At 39.2% G+C, this 23,956-nt stretch overlaps 1 protein-coding gene across 6 annotated transcripts in view; it reads right to left on the minus strand.

Annotated features, from left to right (window-relative positions):
- The window catches only part of Dock7 (dedicator of cytokinesis 7), a 200,443-nt gene that overhangs the window by 114,016 nt on the left and 62,471 nt on the right, over window positions 1-23,956 (minus strand). For all 6 annotated transcript variants that reach the window (XR_013049236.1, XM_076564551.1, XM_076564550.1 and 3 more), the window contains exons 10-14: window positions 20,886-20,966; window positions 17,845-18,010; window positions 15,003-15,145; window positions 10,162-10,255; window positions 8,877-9,039 (exon numbers count right to left, since the gene is read on the minus strand). Coding sequence is in view for 5 of the 6 variants with exons in the window: in XM_076564551.1 (XP_076420666.1) it covers window positions 8,877-9,039; window positions 10,162-10,255; window positions 15,003-15,145; window positions 17,845-18,010; window positions 20,886-20,966 (647 nt within the window). In the remaining variant the exon portion in view is untranslated. The remainder of the gene's footprint in view (window positions 1-8,876; window positions 9,040-10,161; window positions 10,256-15,002; window positions 15,146-17,844; window positions 18,011-20,885; window positions 20,967-23,956) is intronic.

Genomic DNA, 23,956 nt, shown 5'->3' on the forward strand with positions numbered 1-23,956 from the left:
TAAGAGGGAAAATATGCTTGTGTTCATGACGGAGTGCACGCATGTGTACGTGCACGCACATTCAAAGGCCAGATGGCTGTGTCAGCTCGCCTCCCTAGTCGCTGTCCACCTTACTTGATAGACAAAGGTCTGTCACTGAACCTGGAGCTTATTAATTCAGTGAGCTACCCAGCCAAACAGTTCCAGAAATCTACCTGCTCTGGCACCCAGCACTGAGGTGCCAAGAGGGCCCCTGCCACACCTGCTTATCATGTAGTAGGTGATGGGGATTCAAACGCAGGTGCTCAAGCTTATGTGACTTACTGACTTAGCCATCTCCCCAGCCCCAATACAGTCTCTATAAATGTGACCCTCAAATATTCTGTCTACCCTCATGCACTCTATTTTTCATGGATAAATTCCCCAACTCTATCTATCCAACCCATAATCTTTGTTGCGATCCCCTTCTCGCATCGCTGACTAGCCACTCCCCCCTCGCTAGCCTACAGATACACTGAGTAGCAGCCCAGCCCCCTACAGTTCTCAACTTCTCTCCCTCCCTCTCCAAACTTCATACCCTCTTAACTTTTAGAGCCATTGGCATCATTACCAGGCTCTTAGTCTGGAACCTGGAGAAAGTCTAGCTTTTTATTTAAACTTGTAACCACAGTCTTTGTATCCTATAACCTTTTTCTGAAATGTTCTGATAAGCTTTCTTCACAAGGATTGCCTTAATTGATCTACTCCTAGCTCACTAATTTTATTTCCCATTCAATTATACTATAACAAGTTTATAAAAACAACAGTCCCTGTTTTGTTTAAGGTTGCCTACTACAGACATACAACAGCTGAAAATAATTAAAATATATTCCTGTAATAGATTTTAGACTTATGGGATAATGATGTGCCACAAAATAAATTTCTCTTAAAATTTTACCGGAATCTTACTTTAAAACATAGGATCTTATAATATATGGAAGGTATCTCATACTCCATAAATGTATCATCATATAAAAAGTTATTTTCGGGCTGGAGAGATGGCTTAGAGGTTAAGAGCACTGACTGCTCTTCCAGAGGTCCTGAGTTCAATTCCCAGCAACCACATGTTGCTCACAACCATCTGTAGGACTGGTGCCCTCTTCTGGTCATACATGCTATACACATAATAAATAAATAAATTTTAAAAAAAAAATTAAAAAAAAAAAAAGAAAAAAGAAAAAACCAAAAGGAAAAAAAAAAATGTAAAAAAAAAAAAAAAAAAAAAAAAAAAGTTATTTTCCCCAAAAATCTCCTAAGAAGTGATGCTCCTCCCTACAAGATGTCATATTTATTCTCCCTACAAGATGTCATATTTAGTCTGTGGATTTCACATATGCCCTATTGTTATATGCTCAAGGGAATGTTTCCCAACTAGAAGAGTACTTGCCTAAAGAACAAGATTCAAATCCTTCCAGCAATCCAAGGTCCCTAGCACCTGCCACCAATGACCTCTCGAAGTTTTTGAGTCAGTGTCTGAGTTGGCCCCGCTGGCCTCAAGCATGCCATCCATCCTTCTCAGCCTCCTCAGGTCAGAGATCTCGTGTGTGCACCACACGCCTGGCTCCTCTAACGATTTTACCCCAACACAATGCTGCTCTTTTGAAATCAAAACTCATGTACTTAAAACAGCCTATTAGTCAGGCAGTGGTGGTGCATGCCTTTAATTCCAGCACTTGGAAGGCAGATTTCTGTGAGTTCAAAGCCAACCTGGTCTACAAATAGAGCTCCAAAACAGCCAGGGCTGTTATGCAGAGAAACCCTATATCGAAAAACTAAACCAAAACAAACAAAAAAACACACAAAACATTCTATTTGTATTTCCCTAGTTAATCCCATCTGTCTACAATTCCTCCTCTCTCTTTCTGATTGGCTAGGACATATTTATATTCTGAGGTACAGGTGTCTTCCTTCTCTAGATTTAGTAAATGGTGACTTGATCTTCCTTTGAATGATGCAGCACTTGTGTCTGTAGCCCTCAAATGGCAGCATTACACAGACAGAAAAATAAACATAGCAGATTATAATAAAAACTGAAAATAGTAATGAAAAGGCTAAGCGCATCAACCATTCACCTACCTGATCTTAGAGAATCACTGTAAAATCTCATACCAAGAGCTTACCCTTAGCCAATATGAGAGCTAGTATACACATTTCTCTTTCCATCATCACCGGCTACTGTATAATCTATTTATGTATTTTCTCATACTACAATAAGCAGGTATTCATATGGACATCTTCCTAGTAACATAACTCATAGCAGTTAGTTTTACTATTAGTAGAGATGTACTCATTAGCCAATATTTGCTGAATTCCTACTTTATACAACTTATTCCAAATCTGTACTCATGTATTCTACCTTCTGTACAGAACAACAGTGACACCTCAAGTGTTTGTCCCCACCACTAAGACCCACAAGCAACGCCCTTCTGTGTGCACTACTAACCGCTTCTCTGACACCACAGTTCTGAACACTGAAGTCATCAAACAATCACCCCTTTAACAAAGTCCAAAGGGTTCTTCTCGTGGGTGCAAATCACCCAGGGCAAAATTACTCAACTGTCAACTGTGCAGTTCAAGGTTACGAGAGAAGGGTTAACAAGTCCCTGCACACGCCTCCATACGGTGAAGTTTCAACTGAATTGTAGAAAACATAACAAAGAATTCCATCTAAACCAAAAAAACTTACAGTTCAAATGCTCTAAGATAGTAACACACCTAACAAAGATTAGACTTATCGAAACAGCAATAAACAACCTTAAAGTGCAGAACTGTTGCTGCTCATCTGCAGTCTACAACACCATAAACAGGGATGGTCACCTGCCAGCCCTGCCTCATTGGGTGCTCATGGCCAGAGAAAGCACTTAAATGGTCTTATAAACAGTATCTTCAAATAAACACACATTATTTTTAAACACCGGATCTTAGGTTATCACTGTTCAAACTCCTTTAAGAAAATAATCGATACAAACACTTCTGGTGGAAATAGTTTAATTTTTAGGGTAAATGAACAGAACTCTTTGTAGGCTGCTCCTGTTTCTGGAACTTTCTATCTCCCTTGGGAGCCTGGGATAGCATACCACCACCCTGACTTTTTAACATCACTTGGGTGGCAAAATGAAAGTGCTAGGAAATTGGCCTCTCAACTCAATTGTTTTTATAGATGTTCTTAATTTTCAGTACCATTCATATTAAAATAAGAATGTAAAAAAGGAACCACAGCAGTATTAGCAGTATATAAGAATTCCGATACTGAGAATGCAAACATTTTTATATCCCAACTATTATGGCTATTTCAAAATACCACTTAGAAAATAGTTTTTTTTATTATATCAGAGGATAGAATGTTTTAGTTTAATTTATTAATAAAGAATATGACTAATATTTTTAACACTTTAATTCAACATAATTGATTTCTTTTGCTAACCTATGTATTTTATGAACTAAAATAGTATTCAAAAAATGCAAGCTCATACGATTCACATATACAAAAACAAACAAACAAAAAAACCAGAATTACTCTGCAAAGAGAGATCTACAAAAACACAAGGACAAGCTATAGAAGAAAAGAGTATCATGTGATCCCCATATGATCTCACTGACCTGGTCTGGCTAGCCAAGCTGTTCCCTTAAATAAAACATTAGGGAGAAGTTGAACTGGTTCATTATAAGCTTATCAAATGACTCAAGAGAAAACTAATAGCATACAATTCAAAGTAGGTTTTAAAACCAACATTTGTTATTGTGACTATTGGAGTCCATACCTGTCACAGAAGAACACCCCATATCTACAAATGAAATGATGCAGCAACTGATAAAATGAGGAAGCTGTAACGGTAATTATTACACTAATCTCGTGTGTGTGTGTGTGTGTGTGTGTGTGTGTGTGTGTGTGTGTGTGTGTGTGTGTTTGGAATTTCATATATAACAGAACGACCAGTTCACAGACAGTAGGATTACTCACAGACAGTAGGGTTACTGGTGTTTATGAAGAGGAGGGCATCCATATTAGCAATTGAGAAGGGCAGCATCATACAAACTGCAAGCTTTTATTTTGATCTTCACACTAATAATTACCAATCTCTCTTACAGCCTTAGTTACACCACATTTGCTAGCCACACTTGAAAAATAAAAAAAATAAATAAAAGAACTAACTAGAAAGACAAAGATACAAAAGTTCAACAGGCAATCACAACTACGGCTATTGTTGGGAAAGAGGGCAACTCTCCTAGTCTGCCAAGAATATCGTGTGCTATGTGGACATGTCTCAAAAAAGTAGATGTCAATAAAACAGAAGGATTTGCTCAATTAGATGTACCTTGATCTAGTACAAGTCACAGGCTACTATAGTCATCAAGAAATGATTTGAAACACAAGTAAGAAGGGAACTACGAACTTCTAAGCAATTTCAAATATTTAATAAAATCCCAGTAAGAAAGGTCTCATTGTTTGCTTATCCTAATGTAACATCGACACAGGATCTTTTATCTGGTAATATGATAGCATAAGCAATCATTTGATGCAGACCTCACTTTTGTGGCTTATTAGTTCTATGTCTTCTAACTCTTGATTGCTAAGATATCTATGTATCTACATATCATTTACCACTGTAAAGGATTAAAAAGACTGGGCCTCTTCTCGTTCAACTGTATTGAAAACCAGCTGACCAGCTACACAGGGAAAAGTCTGTCATTTAAACATGGCAGTCTACACTTGTAATCTCAGACCTGGGAAGCAGAGATGGAAGAACCCTGCGTTCTGGGCGACACACCAACATCCTGTCTCAAAAAATACACGTAGTTATCAGTACTGTGGATACTGAAGGTCCCAGTAAAAGCACAAAACTGGCCAATGTTAACTTTCACAGCCTCCCTTTACATTTTGTATTTTATTTATTATGGGGGAGGGGAGGCATATGCATGGCCCATGTGTAAAAATCAGAAGACAGCTATGGAAAATGAGCTCCTTCCCCCCACAACGGCTCTTAGGGGATCAAACTTCAGTCACCAGGCTTGCACAGTAAGTACTTTTATACAGAGATCTCTATCACCAGCCCCAGCCCCTCCTTTCACCTCCTTGTACCTCCCTCCGAAGTCCAGTGTCTTCCTGCTTCTCAAGCCACTCTCTCCAAGGCTCTGTAGTGCATTACTTTCTAGGGTACACAGGATTCCGTTTTCTCATACTGAGGAAAAGTCAACTGATCTCAGTTGTAAATAACCCTAGCATAGGAACCAAGCTATAGTTTTTGGATGACCAATTAGTCCTTACCAATACAGAAAACCAAAAGCAAATCCAAATAAGCAAATTACTCCACACAATTACTACTACATATTTACATAATTTGCACAAATTAAAAGCAAAACCATATCCTTTATAATGTGTAAGACACACTTCATTCTTCGATGTGTGTTTCTGTTATCCCCTCAGGCGGGTATGAACATTAAAACTGGACACACACTTAAAAGCCTCATTCAGCAAGGTTTTCCTCACTTGGTAAGCCCTGCACTCAACCCCATTTAACTTCTATAACATGATTTTCTCAAGTGTTCCTAGCTTCTACTAATTAATATAGATATTATTCTCTACATGTCATTTATATCATTATACCATGCCCATGGTAAGACATTAAAAATTATAGAAAATAATGAAGCAGATTTTGAGGCAAAAATATAAGGTAAAATTATTCTGGCCTGCTTTAATAAATATATCAAACAACAATCCAGAAATGAGAATATTTCATTTTATTCATGACCCATGCAAATTATATATGTTGCATATCTTTTATCCTTTAGTATGAAGATTATGGAAAATGAAGCAATACCTAGATTTCAAACCAAATAAATCTTAGTCCCAGCTTAATGTTTTTCTCATATACAGAAATAACAACTCCAAAATTCTTAAATTTATAAGATGTCTATGAAACTGAATAAACTAATTTAAATGAAAATAATTAGAATAACAGGTACTAAATAATTATTACCTAACAATAAGTAGTATCAACATGAAATTTTAAAACATAAGGAATAAAGAATTGGAAAATTCCTTTAGAGCAGTGGTTCTGAACCTTCCTGATGCTGCAACCCTTTAATACAGTTCCTCGTGTTGAAGTGACCCCAACCATTAAACTGTTTTCATTGCTACTTCCTAACTATAATTTTGCTACTGTTATGAATCATAATGTAACTATCTAGTACTCAGGATATATGACATGTGGCCCCTCGTGACCCGCAGGATAAGAACCGCTGCTTTGAAGAGCCATAAGATACAAAAAGTTTGTAAATACAGTATTGGAGTACTCAAAAACCAAAACTACATTTTCAAACTGCTAGCAAAAATAATTTACAACCTAGAACCCAACACCTAGAAAAACTGTCAATCTTGAAATAAAGATTCAAAAACTTAACTACCAAGTGAGGGAACAATTACTTGTGGGCACTGAATGGACAGGCTGGGGTGGGAGACCGCCTGAGCCCAGGGGTTAGAAGAGGCCATCCTGGACAGCCTGGAAAGACCTCATCTCAAAAATAAACAAATGAAGTGAATGAAATAAAGACACTAACAGGTACATTTTTAAAAGTACCTCCATACATCATAATTAGGAAGATATTGAAAGTTTTCAGTAAAATAAATATATCCAGAAAGAAAAACATGGGAAATATGACTCCCTTGGTGAGTTTAAAAAAAAAAAATCTCTAGTACAATGGTAAATAATGGATAATAAGTAATGGTAAAGAACCTCTAGGATAATGGTCAATTGGCTTCTAGACAAAACCATATATAGTCAGCCTCGCAGGCTTAGAAAATGTCTACTGTGCTGGGAGGTGGTGGTGTACACCTTTAATCCCAGCACTGGGAAGCAGAGGCAGATAGATCTCTGTGAGTTCAAGGCCAGCCTGGTCTACAGAGAGAGTTCCAGGACAGCCAGGACTGTTATACAGAGAGACTTTGTCTTAAAACAAAACAAACAACAACAACAACAACAAAAACCCTGGGTAGTCAATATATAACTTTTCCTAAACCACTCAAAAAGTAAAAGTGGTCCAGGAACAGCCACATCCATGACGGAAAGCCCCATTCTTCTACTACTGTAGCTTTCTATTTTTAACTCACTGAATACATATTTATTATATGCTTTCTATTTTTAACTCACTGAATACATATTTATTATACGCTTTCTATGTTCTAGACTACTATAGATGCTGAAAGCAAAGTTAATGGATGAAACAGAAGTCCTTGCCCTTTACAGTAATCTGCTCAAATGAAACAGTGTTGACATAATTATACACACACAACCCCAGATAACGGTGTAGGAAGGAAGGAGCTGGGGGGTGAGAAGTAGAGCAGTCAGCAGTGCCCAGGGTGAGAACCTCTAGGAAGCAGTGTCTAAGCCCGTAAAGACGAGAGGCAAACAGAAAGACCAAGGGATTCCGATGGCGAGTTGGTCAGCAAAACTGACTTTGTTCACAGACAAGCAGAAAGTCACTGAGGTGAAATGCAGGGAGAAGACAAAGTGTGAGAGAAGGAAGACGGCAGGCTAGGAGGAGTCTAATACACTACTTTAAGAAAATAAATACATTCTCTGCTTGTAATAGAAGCCGCTCAAAAATGGTCTGGCTTATAATGTGTAAAAGTCTTGTTACTGCCATGTCAAGAACTAACTGAGACAAACATGGAAATAAAATCACCTAGGAAAGTACAGCAAAATCTGAGATTAGTAGCCATACAACGTGGAGGTCTCTAACCACACATGGCTAGTCAGAATTTTAAGTGTGCCTAAAATACACACAAGATGTTGAAGACAGAGAGAAAGAAGGAAACATAAAGTAATTATTTTTGCATTATGTGATATTTATACTGTTCTTGAAAAACAATTAAAATTATTACTTCCACCTGGTTATAAATACACAGCATCTATAAAATTTTAGATTACAAGTGCCATTTCATGGTATTTCCACCTGGCAGTGCTGCTCTATATGGTAACTTACACTAGAGTTTTTAAAAGGCACAATGGTCACCGGAGGGACATTTTAAAAGTAGATCTAAATAACTTGTTGACCTAATGAAATGTAGGTAAGGAAAGAAGTAAAGCACTATGATCCCAAACGTGGGCCTGAAGAGTTGAGGAAATGACAGCAGTAGTATCGGGATGGTGTGTGAGTCTAGACTGAAACTCAAACGCTGTTTAGATGATCTCTGAGCCACCCTGCTAGGTTTCCCAATGCACATGTCAAGTCTTCATCTCAGGTGAAAATAAATAAATGAATGAATGAATGAATGAACGAACGAACGAACGAACGAACGAACGAACGAACGAACGAACATCATCCTCACGCAGTATGTGCAAATGCCTAGTCTGCAGGTGCATAGTGCCCAGTCCGAGAAGCTGTATGTAGTAACAGCCTACTGCTCTCTAAATAACATATAATCCACAAGTACTGATTACCGACAACATGATGTCAGAAGCATATACACTAGATTCATGTGTGACCCAAAATTCTACTAATACTAAACATTTGAGGAAACATAAATTGGCAGCACAAATGTTTTAACCAAACAGTCCCAAAATTAAAAGCTGGCCACCGCCAAACTAAAATGTGATACTCAGCAAGATTTTAAATCTCTCTGTCCATAAGTTTAACTGCCTAGAATATGAGGGTTATATTGTGTAAGGTAATTAACATTACACCTGGCACACAGGTATAGCTTATTACATATATGACAATTATTTATAAAACTGTGCTGTAAGAAGTGGAAAAAGTAATAAATACACATAAGATTTTTAAAGTTTCATTCTAGTTCTACTTTAATATTAGAAAATACAGTATTTTATCTCAGAATTCACCAAAATTGTGTTACTTACCTGTAAGTAGTGTTTGGGACATAGACATCCCTGGCAGGAAATTCTAGAATTTCTCTGGTGGGCCTGACTCGGCTGTCAGGGTAAAGCTTCACCTGAAGCAGTTCTGGGGTTAGGCAATAATGGGGATTTTCAGGTGCAGGAGAAATGTCTATCTTCAGCTGAGCTGCAGGAAATACATTACAAAGTCAATGTGAACATAAATGCTCTGTGGCTACCCTTGGGTCTGAAGTGCCTCCCAAAGACTCTTCTACTAGGGCATGGCAGAGATTTGAGGAGGTAGGGCCTAGAGGAAGGAAGTTCCATCACCACAAGTGCGCCCCTGAGGAGCGGCCGCTGGTCCTTCCATCTACTTCCGGGCACCAAAAACTAAGCAGCTTCGCTCCCCCCAGGGCAGTTTCACCCAAGTGCTCCGCTCCAGGATGGGCCCAAAGCAAAGGGCTCCCCTAAAGGCTGGAAGCTCTGAAAAGTGAGCCAAAACATCCCTCCTTCTAAGTTGACCAATCTTAGGTAATTTATTCTCATTTGAAGCAATCTGCCACAGCAACAGAATGTTTACTAACACAGATAATATGTTCTTAGTAGGACTTTGATATTATTTTATAAAAATCTGGGATGAACAGTATAGAAATCAAATTATTAAGAACTTAGATATTGAAATCATTCCACTTTATCAAGATTCAACTGTTAAAATGACTTATCCATGCCTAAGTGCATGTAAAATACTAATGCTATCTGAATGAAGGGGAAGTGCAGAATTCAAGAACAAACAGCAAGCTGGGTGTGGTGGTGCACACCTTTAATCCCAGCACTCAACAAGCAGAGGCGGCAGATCTCAGAGGGCAGCCAGGGCTACACAGGGAACCCTGGGTAGTCAAAAAACAAGACAGCAGATAGGCTCTAACACAGAACTAACCAAACTTTCAAAAGGAAGTGGCTTCATTTTTAGCCCTTCTTCCCACAGATGTTAACATCTGGCTTGCAGACTCCTGGTCAGTTCCATTCTAGACTTTTGTTCTAACAGTGACAGTGACGACCTATTTCTGAATATTTACTGTTCCACATGCACTTTAAGTCACAATTATAATTCATCATTCTCATTTTAGAACTCATTTAATAATGGTGCTGAATTCTGAATCCAAATTCTTAGCCCACGTTGTAGTGAGATGGAAAACACTGACATGCATTGAGCACAGAAAGGTGTGTGGTCAGATAGAGGGAAAAAGGGATTACTTGATGGTAATAGTTATCAGTGGTAACTACTGTATCACTCAAAACCTGAAAATACCTGTAATCGGTCTCAGCCTCCGTAAGACAGAAGACGGCCTTCTCATATCAGCAAGGAACTTGTACAGATCTTCATCGCTTAAGCGGTCTCCTTCCTGATTTCAATGATATCGAGAAAAAGTATTTAATAATTTATTAATACAAAAGTAGGAAATGGAAAATAAATTTTTAGTGTTTGCAAATAAGCACTGACTTTGGTATATAGTGCTATGAAAGATTAGCATATTTATTAGAGTAAATATCTTCTTTTCAAAACTGGCATTTATAATGCTACCAATCTTAGCCTATAAAGTGTCATAGGACATCTAGTATACAGACAACCAATACAAATAAAAGAACTAAGAATGCAGACGTAAAAACAGAGCCAAAGAAGACAAACACAAGCACATGGGACAATTACACCTGCCATGATGTGATGGTATTGTGTTCCCCAAAATATTGTGCACCCTAATAAACTTATCTGGGGACAGAGAAAGAACAGCCACTAGATACAGAGGCTAGAAAATGGTGGCACTCACGCCTTTAATCCTAGCACTCCAGAGGTAGAAATCCCTCTGGATCTCTGTGAGTTCAAGGCCACAATGGAAACAGCCAGGCATGGTGACTCACACCTTTAATCCCAGAAAGCCAGCCTTTAATCCCAGGGAGTGGTGGTAGAAAGCAGAAAGATATATAAGGCGTGAGAACCAGAAACTGGAAGCATTTTGGCTGGTTAAGCATTTGGCTGCTTAAGCATTCAAGCTGTTAGGTTTTGAGCAGCAGTTCAGCTGAGACCCATTCTGGATGAGGACTCAGAGGCCTCCAGTCTGAGGAAACAAGACCAGCTGAGGATCCAGCAAGGTGAGGTTAGCTGTGGCTTGTTCTGTCTCTCTGATCTTCCAGAGTTCACCCCAATACCTGGCTCAAATTTGTTCTTTAATAATAAGAACTTTTAAGATTCATCCTACACCATGATTTAGATCATATACTTCTTTTTAACTTTGTATTCCAAAATATAATGATGTGAGGAAAAGCACAACTATCCTGATATGAAGACCCAAGAGAGAACTCCAAATGACCACAATTGATGATGAAAAAGCAGAGAAAGAGAAGGGAAAAAAAAAAAAAAAAAGAAAAAGAAAAACCGAATTGTGTTTATTTTTTCCTTCAACTACAATAGTTAGGTTGATTTTAACAGTTCATTAGAAAGTAAATCTTCACCTGCTTTCTTAATGTGCTTTACGTCATGTCTGAGTACTGCCTGTGCTGTAAGTGACTGGGACATACTTCGGGCTCTCTGGTTCTCGGCCGGCTCCCATTTTTACAGCACGGGAGACAGAACGTCATTCTGCCATTACTTGGGAAAATGGTGTCAATGTCTAAACAGTGTCTATTTTGGATTAGTACCTCTAAGATAGTTCTTTTACTCAGTTACAGGTAGGAAATATAGCTTTATGAAATAAATTTCAAGCTGGGAGGTGGTGGCTCACACCTTTAATCCCAGCACTCAGGAGGCAGAGGCAGGCAGATCTCTGTGAGTTCAAGGCCAGCCTGGTCTACAGAGAGTTCCAGGACAACCATACACAGAGAAACCCTATCTAGAAAAACCAAAAAATAAATAAATAAAATAAAAGGCAAGGGCCTTATATGATTAATTAAGTTAAAACTTCCATTAGCTGCTAAAACAGTATATTCTCTTTACAGAGCACAGAATGTAGACCTTCATTCTTTATTCATTAATACACTCAAGGTTATCTCTAGATTTACTTTTATTTATTTAATGAATTAAATTATATTACTAGCCCCCATTCCTTTGCTTGTTTTTTGTTTTTGTTTTTTCAAGACAGGGTTTGTGTGGCCCTGGCTGTCCTGGAACGCACTCTGTAGACCAGGCTGCCCTCAAACTCAGAGACCCACCTGCCTCTGCCTCCTGAGTGCTGGGATTAAAGGTGTGCGCCACCACCGCCCAGGTAGTGATGATTCTTTAGTGATGACTGCCCTCTGTTTCTGCGCCTTTTACTGGGTGGGACAAAATCTCCTTCCTATGCTTGGCTCTGTACCTCTCATTACTGAACAAATACCCAAACTGAGACCTATAGCACATTCATACACCCCAGCTCACCCTCTCTTGAATTTCTGCCTCTAGTAGAGGATGGAAAAGATCAGCTGATCCAGCCAACCTCCAAACGTGGGAACCAGCTGAGCTCACTAGAGTGGTCAAGCTGATACTCTCCACATCATTGCTTGCTTAATACTGTGTACTCCTGAGGCAAAACAATCTTACTATGTATAAAACAAATGTCTCTACAACCACTGTATGGATTTTACTTTTGTTTTAAAGCCTCTGTGTATTTCTAATAATTTTGGTTGGTTCATTGGAAACCTTACATGATTAACTATACCACTATAACTACAGACAGTAATTGCTCATAAGATGGGGAGGTGGAGCTGAATCTCATTTAAGGGAAATTTATTGTTTGAATTCTACTTTGGTAAATAAAACTACGGTCTCTGTTTTTTACTTAATTTGCATTTCTGTGATATATAATTTTCTAGCTATTTAAAAATACTTACAAAATAATACATATTTATAGCTAAATTGTTTCAATTAAGAAAATCAACTGCAAAGCTTTACACTACCCTGTGTTTCAAGGAATCATTTATTTTTAACTTTTTATGAGCGTTTTGTGCAGTATCCGATTGCTAGTACTAAAAACAAAACCAACTAGAGTGTGACTACCCAACAGAATGATTATAGATACAGAACGATGAACTCTAATTTCAAAATACTGTGAGAACATATAGTTTTCACAATAAAGATATAACCAAAATTTGAGGAGCTAGAAATGTTTAACCTACATAAACATTATACAATGTACACATGCAATAAAACATTAAATATTACCATTAATGTGAACTACCTGTTATGTTTTTTATATGTTAAATAATACTTTAATGGAAAGCTATTTTTAGGGTTGGAAAGATGGCTCAGTGGCTTAGAAGACTTGCAAGAGACTCAGATTCAATTCCCAGCATCCATATGGTGGCTGAAGGCCACCTGTAATTCCAGTTTCAGAAGATCTGATACGCTTTTCTGACCTTCACTGGTACTGCACACATATGTATACACAGGCCAAACACTCATACATATAAAATAAAATAAATCTAAAAAAAATTAAAGTTACTTTTTAAATGTAATTTTGTTAAACAGCAAATGCTCAAAAACTATTAACCGGGTAAGGAGAAATGGGGTGGACGCTTGCTCACTGAACTCTACAGTACCAGTTCACTGAAGAGCTGACTACAGTGTAAATGGGAAGGACGTGACATTGCAGCCAGGCAGGTGGCGGAGGGAAGTGTCCATCTGTAAGGTTACCATGGTTACTCGGTCCCTGGGTCTGGCCAATCACTTTCTCACATTTTCACCTCAGCCCACAGTACAAAGCCCTTGGACTGAGGCTCTCTTCCCTTGTTCCCTCCATCCACTCTCTCAGAGTTGCTGACAGACCAGGGCTTCAAGGAGACTTCTCAACTCAAAGCACACACATTCTGCTCCTGTCCGCTCACAACACACCATAGGTCACAGTTTGCTCCTTCCACTCAGAATAAAACCTCAGAAGGAGGGACACAGAGATAATTCTTAGCATTTTCTTTAATCTGCCCCAAAATGTATGGTTGGTATATCTCACTAGTCTGTCACACTAATAAAAGTTTTCTTTTCATTCTTCCATAGTTTGGGGTCATCTGGTCACATAAAAAAAATTTTCACTTTTTTTTAATCTTGATTCAATATAAAACCAATTTGGCTAGGCAACGGTGGCACATGACTTTAGTCCCAGCACTCAGGAGGCAGAGCCAGGAGGATCTCGGTGAGTTCAAGACCAGCCTGGTCTGTAGATTGAGATCCAGGACAGGCACCAAAACTACACAGAGAAACCCTGTCTCGAAAAACTAAAACAAAACACATTTGACATCAAAACCCAATGTATACATATATATACAAATGCATTCACATAAAAACCAGAGGGAAAAGGAGGGCTCTGTGAAGTAATATTTAAACTCAATATATGAAATGCACTTTTTTTTTAGGTTTTTAAAATTCTACTTTTAAGTTGTGTGTTATCTACTAAATTGATTTCCGTGAAATGACATGTGAACAACACTGATTTGCTTTGAAATAGATAGAACAATCTACGAGAATGTCTTTGATAAAGATATATATATATTGGTTGCTCAACTTTACCTCTACAACACTAAGTTTTAGCACAAAAATGGGGCCTGGAAGTCCACGGACCATAGGTAAGATAGCTAAGGTCAGAAAATGCTGGGTGAGGAAGCGCATGATCACTGTGGCAATTCACAAGCTATCAGTGTTTAAGAAAAGGCCCTGGGGGCTAGAGCTGGCTCAGCAGTCCAGACCACGCACTGTTCTCGCAGAGGACCCTAGTTTAGTTCCTAACACCCATCATCAGGGGCTCATACCCACCTCTAACTGTGGCTCCAAGGCAATCTGATGACTCTGGCCTCTGCAGTCACCTGCCCACATGCCCACACACAGACACACATGTGCATATACAGAATTAAAGATAATAACAATTGAAATAAATAAGTTCACTATTACAACTGAGTAATATACAGGTGTGAGAGACAAATGTTGATGCATTAAAAAGGTTGATGTAAGTATTTAAATAAAGTAAGTGCTAAAACGTACAATGTCAACTACTTCATGTTCATTTTTAGTCTCAAAGTTGTTAGAAGTTCTTGATGTTGCGGCATGGACATACACAAAACATTTACCACTCCTGAAAGGAAGTGAGACCTTGTACTAACACCTCCCCAGAGCCCCACATAACAGAACATTACCTGCTTAAAAAAGTTTGCCACCGTGAGGGTGGCAGGCCGAAAGCTGGTCAAGTTACAAGCGTCATCCCCACTGGTCGTCCTTTCCAGAGACCGTCTACCAACGAGACTGGAGTTCCGCCTCTCTGACCAAGAACCTTTCCGTTCTGCCGAGGAGGAGAAAAGAGATGGTCAGTTCTAAAAATGTCAAACTGTTTTTAAATGAGAATAACATTCTCAAAATGTCCCAACATGAGAAACAATCCATTCATGTTGAAAGCTCTATTTTCCTCAGTTTACAGGTTACATTAGAAGGATTCACCTCTAAGGAAAGAAGTAAGAAAGAGTTCCGACTGAATCTTCTGCCTCACTTCTACAATCTCGCCCATACAGAGTCTCTGGCATATCATGATCTAACTGTATGACCAACGATTTAGTCAATCAGCTACAGAGAATATGCCCCACTATGAAGTACCCACCAAAGTGAACTATAATTAATGGTCTCTCAGCCTTAGCATCTGAGCTGGAAACAAATTCAAAAGACAAGATGCAAATTCAAAGATTTGGCAAGGTAATACCCCTCCACCACCACCACCCCAACATATGCTGTGGGATGCAAACTCATGGCCTAACACACATACAAGAGAATCCCATTTTTGTGAAGTAAAAGAACAACGATATTAAAGATTAACACAGAAAGAAGACTTTTAAACAATATGCAAGCCATGTGGTCTAAGGGCAGTTATACCACCCTCTACTAAGCAAAAGCAGAATACACACCATTGTCCAAGACATAAGACAATATATGGAAAGACCAAAGGATAAAAACAAAATATTTCCAAAAAATTGGATAATTAAACTATAAATTAACAATAAAAGAATAATAGTGAATTCACAAATATGCACAAGTAAAAAAAACTCCCATTTCTAAAACGTTACTAGGGAATTAGAAAGTAAGAAGTACGGAGATGCAGCACACCAAAACATGTGAGACAGACACTGCTACAGCAGCGCTCTGGGGAGCTGACGGCCAGAAAGGCTTCCAATCACAGCCAGTGGCTCAGCCTGACATGGCGGCACAGGCTGGCAATCCCAGGGCTTGGAAAACTAAGGGGGGGAACTGCAAATTCAAGGCCAGTCTGTGCTAGCAGCAAGACTCAAAGTTAAAACAAAGAAAACGAACTCTCAAGCCAGTGATTTCATCTCACACTTTAAGGAACTATGTGTTTAAGGAAGCTGGGCGTGACTCCCCATGTCTCCATGACAACATTGGAGAAGCCATGTCATGAGGATCACTATGTACTAAAACCTTTTTCCGAATGAGAAACTAAACCCAAAGAAAACAGAAAGCAACAAAAGGACACTGGAAATAAGTAAACGAGAAACTAGAAAAATAAAGTCAACAGACAAACCTTTAGCTAAACTGAAGGGAAAAATACAAAGCACTAAAATTGCTATATTCATGAATCAAAGTGACATCACTAGATTTTACAGGTAGAAATGGTTATATAATAATGAAACAAACAACTACAGAAAAATACTTTGATAACAAGGGGAAAACTCCCATTTAAAAGTAACATTCAGAATGGCCAAACTATGTACTCTCCAAGGAAGACTACAAGTAGGCACACATTTAACGTCATCAGCCAACAGGGAAGGAAAATCCAATCCAGAACGAGATGCCGTTTCACCTACACTAGGGTGCCATCATTAAAATCAGGCAGGATTTAGTATTGACAAAGATAAGGAGAAATGGGAACTTTTTTTTAACAGATTTATTTATTTGTTTTATGTATGAGTGCTCTATCTGCATGTATGCCTTTATAGATGGTTGTGAGCCACCATGTGGTTGCTGGGAATTGAACTCAGGACAGTGCTCTTAATCACTGAGCCATCTCTCCAGCCCAGAAACAGAACTTTTTAACACTGCTGGCAGAATTTTAAAGTGCAGCCATACTGGCAGATAGTTTGACAGCCTCAGAATGTTTATTAGAGAATTACTGCAAGATGGTAATTTCATTTCTAGCTATGCAGTAAAAAGAGATAAAAACACAAATATACAAAGGCTTTTACAAAGACTGGGAATGTAGCTCAGTAGTAGAGTGCTTTGCTTGGCATGCATAAGAGGCCAGGGGTTCAATCCCAGTACCCGGGACCTGAGAACAGGTTCTATATGATTGTTCATTGCAGAATTTTCATAAACTCAAATTATCATCAATAATAAACTGGTTAAATCAAATGCAGTATATAAATACAGTGAGGTGTCCTGACAAAAGGAAATCAAATACAATACATGCTACATCATGGGTAATACCTGTGAAAACATTATATGAAACAAGCCTGCCACCAACACCATGCATTATTTAATTCTATTTACATTAAATGTCTGGAATAGACAAATCCATAAAGACAGAAAGTCTATTAGGGGTTGTTTATAGATGGGCTTGGAAATCTGGGGATAATGAGGAGTAACTGCTAATAGATATGAACATGTCCCAATCACGGACTTTGGTGGTGCCTGCAGAGCTTCATGACTACAGCAAAAGAAAGCATCATAACATACACACCCTTTAGATGGTGACTTGATAACGTGCAAATTGTATTTCAATAAATGTACAATGTTTAAATGTATTGCCTCCCTCTTTCTGTTTTAGGGTGAGGGGTGGCACAGCCTCATGAATGAAGCCTGGGCTGACCTGGAACTGAAGCTGCTGCTGCCTCAGAGTGCTGGGATTCCAGGTGTGCAGCCCCAGCTGAGGAAATACACTGCCCAGGCTACAGTAAGTAAAACAAGCCTATAGAAGTGTGTGTGGGAGGGAGGGGGGGATATACTGCTTTAGAAACAATGTCTACAAAGCACTCTTACCTCCAGTACTGATTTCTACTTCTGTGGAATCTCTTTCCAAACTGCCAGCACTGCTAACAATATTCATTAAATGAATCGCAGTCCAAGCAAAAGGCATACGGTATTTCCCAAGTCTCTGGCAAAACTGGTCAGCTTGACTTTTCAGCTTCTCCAATTTTTCCTTATTCTGTAAAACATAACTTGATCCATGATCACACTTAAAGGAAACCACCTAAGGGCTATGTCACACAGTATCAAGGGCAGGGTAAGTGCTCAATTCTTAGCAAAGACAGCAAAACAAAGGCTGGGCGTGGAGCTCAGACGTGCAATGCTTGCCTGTCCACCATGTGCAAGGACTTAGGTCATACCCTCAATGCAAAGGGGAGAACACAGTAACCTGCATCTGTGAAAACACAAGGCACTACCCGAACACGGTAACTCAGCTCGTTCTACAATGTCTGCATGGAAGAAGCATTGCGATTTCTGTTTGTGAACAGATCACCCCGAGACCGGGCACACTTACGGACTGCAAGTGGTCTTTTAGGATAGGAAGTGTGACGGCAGTCAGCCATTTTAACACAGATTTAATACCAGCACAGCTAGAAAAGAAAGAGAGCTAGAAAAGGTTTGTCTTTATGAGCTCCAGAGGAAACCCAAGTCTTTCTTAAAAATTCCTCAAAAACTGGGTCTTTCTCAAAACTTTCTTTAAAAAACAAACAAAACAAAACAAAAACGGCTCACACAAAGATTTGAGCTCATAATATGCTTTTCTGATCTTTGGCTGTGTAGTTAAATTCCTGTTAAAGTATTTTGGCTTTTCCCTGGATATCATTTAACACATGAAATCGGTTCTGCTACATAAACTCACAAGTAAACCAGTGCCTTACTCTTCTTTTTTTCTGTACATATTTACACTGACTGGTAGATATAAGCATGCTTGGTATTCAGACAACTTTCTCTTCCTCCTTTTCTTTTTGGTCAGGGTCATGTATTCCAGACTGTCTTCAAACGTGCTATGTATTCAAGGATGGCCTTGGACTTCCATCCTATCACTTCTACCTCCGGGATCATAGGCATATATATGTACATCGGCTTTATCAAGTGCTAGGGATTGAACCCATGGCTTTGTGCATGCTAGCAATACCTCTACCAAATAAGCTATACCCCTTCACCTAATACTTAGGTTCTTCAAACAATAACTCTCTTGGATACACAGTAGACACAGCAATAAATACTGGTACCATTTTGGTAGTTTTCTATTTCCTCCCAGCTGTATTATTTAGGTTTTTGCCAACTTGACACAAACCTGGTTCATCTGGGAAGAGGGTACCTCAATTCAGAAAATGCCTCCATCAGATTAGCTTGTAGGCATCTGTGTAGGGTATTTTAATCAATGACTGACGTGGGAGAGCCCCGCCCCCACTGCAGGCAGTGCCACCCCAGCACAGGCAGTCCCAGGAGGTATAAGAAGGGCAGCTAAACATGACCTGGAAAAAGCCAGTAATCATTTTCTCCATGGTTGTCTACCTCTAGGTTCCTGCCCTGATTTCCCTCAGTGATGGTGTATTGGCCAGTTTTATGTCCATTTGAAATACACTGGAGTCATCAGAGAGGAGGGAACCTCAATTAAGAAAATGCCTCCAAAAAAAAAAAGAAAGAAAGAAAAAGAAAAACAAGAAAATGCCTCCATAAGATCTGGCTGTAAGGCATTTTCTTAATTGGTGATCAATGCAGGAGGGGGCAGCCCATTGTGGTTGGTGCCATCCCTGTGCTGGTAGTCCTGGGTTCCTTAAGGAAGCAGGCTGAGCAAGCCTCCATGTTCCTGCCCTGTTTGAGGTCCTGCCCTGAGTACCTTCAGCAATAAACTACAATGTCAAAATGTAAGCCCAATAAACCCTTTCTTCCCCAAGTTGCTTTGGTCAAGGTGTTTCATCACAGCAATAGTAACCCTAACTAAGACAGATGGACTATGGCCTAGGATATATAAATCAAATAAACTCTTTCTTTCCCAAGCTGTTTTTGGACATGGTGTTTATCACGAAATAGAAAGTGAACTAAGATGCTATCCCTGAGTCCCAAGGCAGGATACTCATCAGGACACACCTCACTCTAAATGAGAAAAGTGACAGGTTTCAGAGGCAGCCTAAACTCTGAGCCAGCTTCAGGATGATTTACACAATGTGGGCATGAGGCTGGACCTGCAGTAGTATTTTCCTTTGTTTCTTTGATTGTTGGTCTGGACTTGTTCATCACTGTTCTGTGTCCCTGCTCCCATCATGGCTGTTATAATTTACCAACAGTTTAAAATTAGCTCAGCTACTTCCCTCAGTTACAGCACGACAATTTAACAAGTCAGAGCCTGGATATTTTATTGGTGGCAGCCAATGATGATACCACAGCTATGCTCCCTTCCTAACCTGCCATTTGTGATACAAATGGGCATATGACCCTTGCCCATCCTTCTTTCCTCTCAAGATGACAAAATCAGAAACAGCAATTTCAATGCTAGGGAGTTTCATCAACACCACTATTTTGTAAATAAAAGAACTTCTAAATTATTTAGAAGTTAAATTTAATTAGCTTAGTTCTCATCAAGAAAAGTAATTTTTAAACTCTACTTAAATCACTATCACTACTAATACTATTAGTGTCAGGGAGTCGTGGGAGGAGTGTTTCACTGTGTGTGTCTTCAAGTTCAGAAGAGAATGTTTTGGAGTCTGGGGTCAAGCTAAGGTTATCAGGCTTGCAAAGCAAATGCTTTACCCACTGGGTTATCTCTCTGGGCCTCCCGCCAAAAATAACTTGTAAAGAATTAGATGTGGGTAGAAGAGATTTGAAGACCAGCACAGGACACAACACAAGCTAAATAACAAAGAAAATGGGGAACAGGACGAGAGAAAGCAGACAAGCAGGAAGAAATGAATTCACAGGGGGAACAGGACGAGAGAAAGCAGACAAGCAGGAAGAAATGAATTAACAGTAAATTATTGTAAAGACTTTATGTTTTTATTTTTCCCAAATCACAATAGGAGCGATATGGAAAATGAGGCATGACATGGTACCTTGGTGGCATCAGCTTCTTTGAAAATCATATATGGTTCTGCACACTCTCCAATGTCTCCTTGCTGTAGAACTTTTTCTAGCTGTCAGAGGCAAAAACAGAAAAGTTTAGCTAAGGTTTTAAAAATAAATGCACTCAGTCAGAAATCTAAGAATGGTTCAATATATTAAAAATCAATATAATATAGCACACATAAATAGAATGTTAGAGGAAAGGGGAATGATCATCTCCATGCAGAAAACGGATATAAAAAAGTTCAGAATCATTTCCCTATAGAAAACACTCAAAAACTAAGAACATAAGGAAACTACCTCAATATAAAAAGACTATATATGAAAAGCCCACGGCTAACATTCTTAAGTTTTGCCCTCTAAAATCAGCAACAAGACAAGAACATCCAGTTTTGCATTTTCTGTACAAACACATGCTGGGGTTAGAGCTATAGCAATCAGCAAACAAAAGAAATAACAGACAGGTGAATGGAAAGGAAGAAGTGAAATGATCTCTACCGACAGCGTGACCTTTATTACTATTATTATTATCATTATTAGGTTTTTGAGACAAGGCTTCTCTGTGTAGCCCTGGCTGTCCTGGAACTCACTCTGTAGACCAGGCTGGCCTCAAACTCAGAGACCCACCTGCCTCCACCTCCCCAGTGCTGGGATAAAAGGCGTGTGCTACCACACTCGGTGGCAGCAGCAGCTGCAGCATTATCATCATCATCGATCTTTTATGTGGAAAACTCTAAAGATTTCATGCAAGAAGAGAAAAACCACATCACAGATGCTGACCACTGTTGATATGCCTGCGCTGCCTGCTACCCCAGCACTCAAGAGGACGAGGGCCAGAGCTGCAAATGCTGAGGCCCACCCACCCCAGGGCTACCACATTCTAGGCTAGCCTGGGCTGCATAGTAAAATTCTGTTTCAAAAGAAACAAAATAAACAACAACAAAAAAATAAACAAATACAACAAACTTTCAGTATACACAGGGTACACATTAACAATGACAAATTCTAAAAAGAAAATTAAGAAAGGAATAAACTTAAACCAAGGAAGTAAAAAAAAAAATCTATACAATGAAAACAGTAAAATGTTACTGAGAGAAATAAAAGCATAAAAAATTCGAAAGATATTTTAAAGTCATGAAGTGGAAGATTTAATAGAATTAAGAGTCCAATATTGCCTGTTGTGCACAATTAATGAAATTTCTATCAAAATTCCAATGATTGTTTTGACAGAAAATAAAAAACCATCCTAAATTTGAAACGGAATCTCTAGAGAAATCTGAAGCTTGAGGAAAAGGGAATGAGTAGAGATTCGCTTCAGATGTGAGACTGACCACAAATCGATAGAACTGTGGCCTTGCAAGAAGACAAAGGTTGCACTTTAAATCTGGAATGCCAGCCCCAGGTTCCTGATTTGAACAGAGGGTCACAGGCTTGCAGGCTATGAGCACTTAAAAAGTGGAACCTGGTTGTGATATAGTACACTGGGTTCCAGTCAAGCATCCTCTGTTCTCTGGAAAACCCACAATGTAAAGGAATGTCATTTTATGCACCTACAGCCACAATCGGAGCCTTCTCCACTCTACTTCCCCAATGGACTGCAATTCCTCTGAAACCGTAAGCCAACCTGTTTTTCCCTTTTATTTTGTCAGGTGCTTGGGTCAGAATCCTTCTACAACCATAAGCCAAAATGGATCCTCTCTCCTTTGGTCTATCAGACATTTGGATGACTAGAATTCCTATGAAACAATTAGCCAAAAGAAGTCTTTTCTACCACATTTCTGTCAGGTATTTAGTCACACTGATGTAATAGTAATGAATAAATGAGAAACAATGAAATGGAAGAAGTCCAGCAAGAACCCTTGCATGCAGTCCAATGTTAATAAAATCATGTGCATGACTCTCCTGTCTCCGTGTGTGTATGTGCACTACATATGCACCTGGTGCCTGTGGAGGTCAGAAGAGGGTGTCAAGTCCCTAGCTCCGTGTGGGTTCAAGGAAGAAAACCCAGATTGTCTGCAAGAAGAACGAGTGCTCCTCATCACTGCGCCATCTCTCCAGTCTTGTCAAGTGTTTTTGACAAAGGATGCCAACATGACTCAATGTGGAAAGGGCACTCTTTCCAATGAATATGGCGATGAAGGCTGCTAACGCAGCTGGATCCTCACTTTACACTTCATCTAAAAATCAAGCCCGAATGGACCTAATGCCTAAACATAAGTCTAAAAATTATAAAACTTTTGTAAAAAGTTCTTCACAGACTTGGAAGAGTTTGCTCTTGAACGTGACAGTACAGGGGTATAGAAAAAAACAGACAAACTGTATCAAAACTTAACACTTACATTAAAGGACAAAATGAAAAGACAACCTTAAGAATGGGATGAAATTATATGCAAAATGTATGTCTGACTACAAATCAGTATTTTAAATGCATAAAGAACCCCTACAACTCAGGAAAAGCAACAGTGATGATGAGAAATCCAATTAACCAATAAACAAATGATTTTGTTATAGCTCAATATAAAATATTCCAAATAAACTTATGTCTCAACACTTGGCTCCCAACCAGTGGAGCTGTCCTGGAAGATTATGGAACATATAGAGGAAGAGGTTGGCTGGAAGAAGGAGGTGGGTGAGGGAAAACACTGAGGTTTTATAGTCCACTTATTCATCCTCAGTGCTCTCTGCTTCCAGCTCCACAAAAGTGTGAAAAGGTTGGGAGTCTCGGCTGCACCCTTGTCACCATGGTGCCACCTGCTACTGTGCCTTCCCCTTCATTACGGAGAGCATCCTCTCAAACTGTCAGCCAAAATAAGTTCTTCCTTCCCTAAGCTGCTTTGGTAAGACCAGGAAAAAGAGTAACTAATGCAGAAAATGGTACCAGAAGTGGGGTTGTCACTGTGACAAAGCTGATCATATGGTTCTGAGAACCTTGGAGAGGGTCTAAAGAAGGAATGTGAGAGAATCTGGTCTGCTCTTTCATTGGTCTGCCTTGATTCCCTCCTTCTGAAAAGGGAATGTTTACCATGTGTCACTGTACTCTGGGAATATGTCACTTGTTTTT

The sequence above is a fragment of the Peromyscus maniculatus genome, chromosome 2 (genome assembly GCF_049852395.1).
Source record: "Peromyscus maniculatus bairdii isolate BWxNUB_F1_BW_parent chromosome 2, HU_Pman_BW_mat_3.1, whole genome shotgun sequence".
NCBI classification, from domain to species: Eukaryota; Metazoa; Chordata; class Mammalia; order Rodentia; family Cricetidae; genus Peromyscus; species Peromyscus maniculatus.